At 28.1% G+C, this 3,052-nt stretch overlaps 1 protein-coding gene across 1 annotated transcript; it reads left to right on the top strand.

Annotated features, from left to right (window-relative positions):
* The first annotated feature begins 559 nt into the window (after positions 1-559).
* LOC122849278 lies at positions 560-1,591 on the top strand. The gene is made up of 2 exons (XM_044147953.1): positions 560-752; positions 853-1,591. Exon 2 carries the CDS (start codon positions 862-864, stop codon positions 1,201-1,203), a length of 342 nt encoding a protein of 113 aa, XP_044003888.1. The 5' UTR covers positions 560-752; positions 853-861; the 3' UTR covers positions 1,204-1,591.
* Positions 1,592-3,052: the final 1,461 nt, after the last annotated feature.

Raw genomic sequence — 3,052 nt, 5'->3', positions numbered from 1 at the left:
AAGGAACTGACAATGGAGAATTGAATTTTATTAATGAATAAATGATGCAAAACCGAATTTTTAAAAGTTGTTAATTTTTTTAGAATTATCCTTCCTTCCTTTAAATATAAGATATAAAAAAAAATAAAGATTTAGTTTGTATAATAAAATAATAGAAACAAGTTTCAACAAGTTTTAACATGTTTGAACAAGTTTTAACATGTTTGAACAGAAAAAGAAAAAAATTCTATCTAGATTTCATTGTTATAAAAATTGATGAATCATCTGACGACAATGGATTAAAAGATTAAATTTTAGAAAATATACTGAAACATGTTCAAACAGGAATTATTAGCTTTTTCTCAAAAAAATATTTTTTTACATCTATTGTTATAAATTCCATGAAGAAGATTATAGGACTAAAAGATTAAAAGATTAGAATAATAGAAAGTAAAAACTATTTTCTAAGAAGAAAAATTTTTATTCGGGATAAGCATCACCTGATTTTTCCTTCTCCCACAAAATTTAAACCAATCACAACGTTCCCCCACTCTTAAAAAATTTATAGTAGGGATAAGCATAACCTGTTTTTCCCTTCTCCCACAAAATATTAACCAATCACAACGTTCCCCCACTCTTAGTGAAAAGAGGAAAGGGAACTTTTTCGTTGGTGGGGGACCTGAGATTTAGTATATATTCTCGTGCACAGAGACTAAGCATCACTCATCGTTCAGTCCATCAGCTGTAGTGCGCCCAGTCTTAGAAACCAACAAGTAAGTTTTATCATATATTTATAAATTTTTATTAACTTATTGATATTATCATTGTTTTTTAATTATTTTTTTAACTAAAAAATAACTTTTCCATTTACAGATATTAAAAATGGGTTTTGCAAAAGCAAAAAAACTTCAAAAAGCTAACGAACGCAAATCATTAAAAGATTTTAAGAGAAAAGTAGTTTATAAAATTACTAAAGTAGCGAGATTTCCAACATCAAAGTATGGTCCAGCACTAACAGTTGAAATCAACAATGAAAATTATGCATATCTACCAAAAAGATTTGCTACACATTTTAATCAAGATGATCAAGAATTTAAGGAGCTAGAAAATGCTGTCAAGAAAGGAACACTAACCATGGTTCTTGATGGTGAAAATAACCAAGATGTAATATTAGATGATAGTACATATGATCTACGTGATTTCGATGATGATGAGGAAATGTGAATAAATAAATAAATAAATAAATACACTAAATCAAATTATTTTCGTTTGTTTTTATTTAATTAAAACCATAGGTTACAATTAATTTATGTTAACTTATGTACTATTCCACTTATTGGTCTATATTCAATTATTTTATCATGTAAAATTAAGCAATATGCTGTCGTTCCTTGAGGAAAATTTTCTTTTGATTCAAATTCCAAGCGTACATCTACAGCACCAGTCTTTAAAAACTCATTTTGTTTACTACAATCAATAACAATTAATGGAGATTTTTTAATAAAATTATCTTTTGTTACTAAATCTATTTTTGAGCCATAGTAAGACTCTGCAAAATTAGCATACATATCATATAATAAAGCAAATTGATTTTTTTCAATATCAAGATTCAAATTCCCATATGGAAAAATATGAGAATTAAGATAAAGTTTAACATTTGTTATTTTACAATGATCAAAATGTGTTACATCATTTTGCCAATCATTTTTTCTATTTGATTGAAAACCAAGAATAACATAACGTGGCTTTTCCAGTTGAGTTGCAGTTTTCACTGTCCATATATGATGAGTTGTTTGTGGCAGCAATGGATACTCATATAAGTCTCACGATCTAAATCCAATAGAAATGACAGGATCTTTTTGTATATATTTCATTATATTAATTTTATTTTTGTTTGATAACATTATATACGGTACAAGCCATTCAATTTTTGTAAGTTTTAAATCAAATTCTGGCATATTAGGAACTCTCTCATTATCTAGTACGATCGCATTCAAATTTGAACGTGATCGTATCATAATGAGTTCATGTTTCGCATTGACAATTATTTTTTGATAATCTTCAGCAAAGCCAAAAATTATATTTAATGGAACGCATATATCAAAATATCCATCATCATTTATCAATTTCATACCATTTTGATTTATCCACCCTGCATTTTCATAATTCATTTTTGAACTTAATGACAAATAATTTTTCATTGTAGATGTTATACCAACATTCTTTGATTTATCAATTAAAACTCCATTTAATTCATAACGCATTTCATCAAACAAAAAACACATAGCATTATTTACTAACGTTAAAGGATAAATATCAGCAAGTGGATCTTTTGCATTTACAGCAACATGTTCTTGCGTTAATTTTCCACTCATACGTATGTAGCTTTTTGATGGTAGAACAAACAAATCTTGATTCTGTATTGATATTCTTATTTCATCACTATTATCGAAGCTCGTTGATCCAAATGACTGATGAGCATGTAGCTCATAGTTGGATATTTCATTGTTAAATTGAACTGGCGCGTTTATATCGAAAATATTTTCATCACTCATTTTGACGTGTAAAACAATTAAGACAAGTTATATTTATCCAATTAAAGTTCCAAAATTTTTTTTTACTTTTAGACCTAGACTCTGCAGGTAATTTATATTCTGAGATGTCAACTTCTTGACTGCTGCTGGACTGACTGGAGGTGTCCATGATGTGCTGCTTTTATACGATGCCCACGTTTTATAACGCGTGAATTGAAGCAAATTCCCATTCCTATGATTTTACGTGTAACGTAATGGTTATTGTTTCACCACGGAAATTCACTAATTTTCCGTTTTGATCAACAATTTTAATTGTAAATGATCAATGGTTTTAACAGTAATTGGTAAATAGATTGGATGAGCTGGTACTTCAATTATTTTATAACCAGGTGGTACAGCAGGAAAAAAGTATATATTGTATGAACTTTTGTTGTTGATTCACGTAAGCTCCTGTTGTAATGTTGCACTCGATTCTCAATGTATTCACTTTTAAAATATTAATCGGGTAGTTTGATTCATATTTTGTTTTAGAACTCAAT

The sequence above is a fragment of the Aphidius gifuensis genome, linkage group LG2, assembly GCF_014905175.1.
Source record: "Aphidius gifuensis isolate YNYX2018 linkage group LG2, ASM1490517v1, whole genome shotgun sequence".
Lineage (NCBI taxonomy): Eukaryota > Metazoa > Arthropoda > Insecta > Hymenoptera > Braconidae > Aphidius > Aphidius gifuensis.
This window is presented reverse-complemented; position numbering and strand designations above follow the sequence as displayed.

Coding starts and splice junctions, on each gene's coding strand:
- LOC122849278 (XM_044147953.1), top strand. CDS start 862: ATGGGTTTTGCAAAAGCAAAAAAACTTCAAAAAGCTAACGAACGCAAA.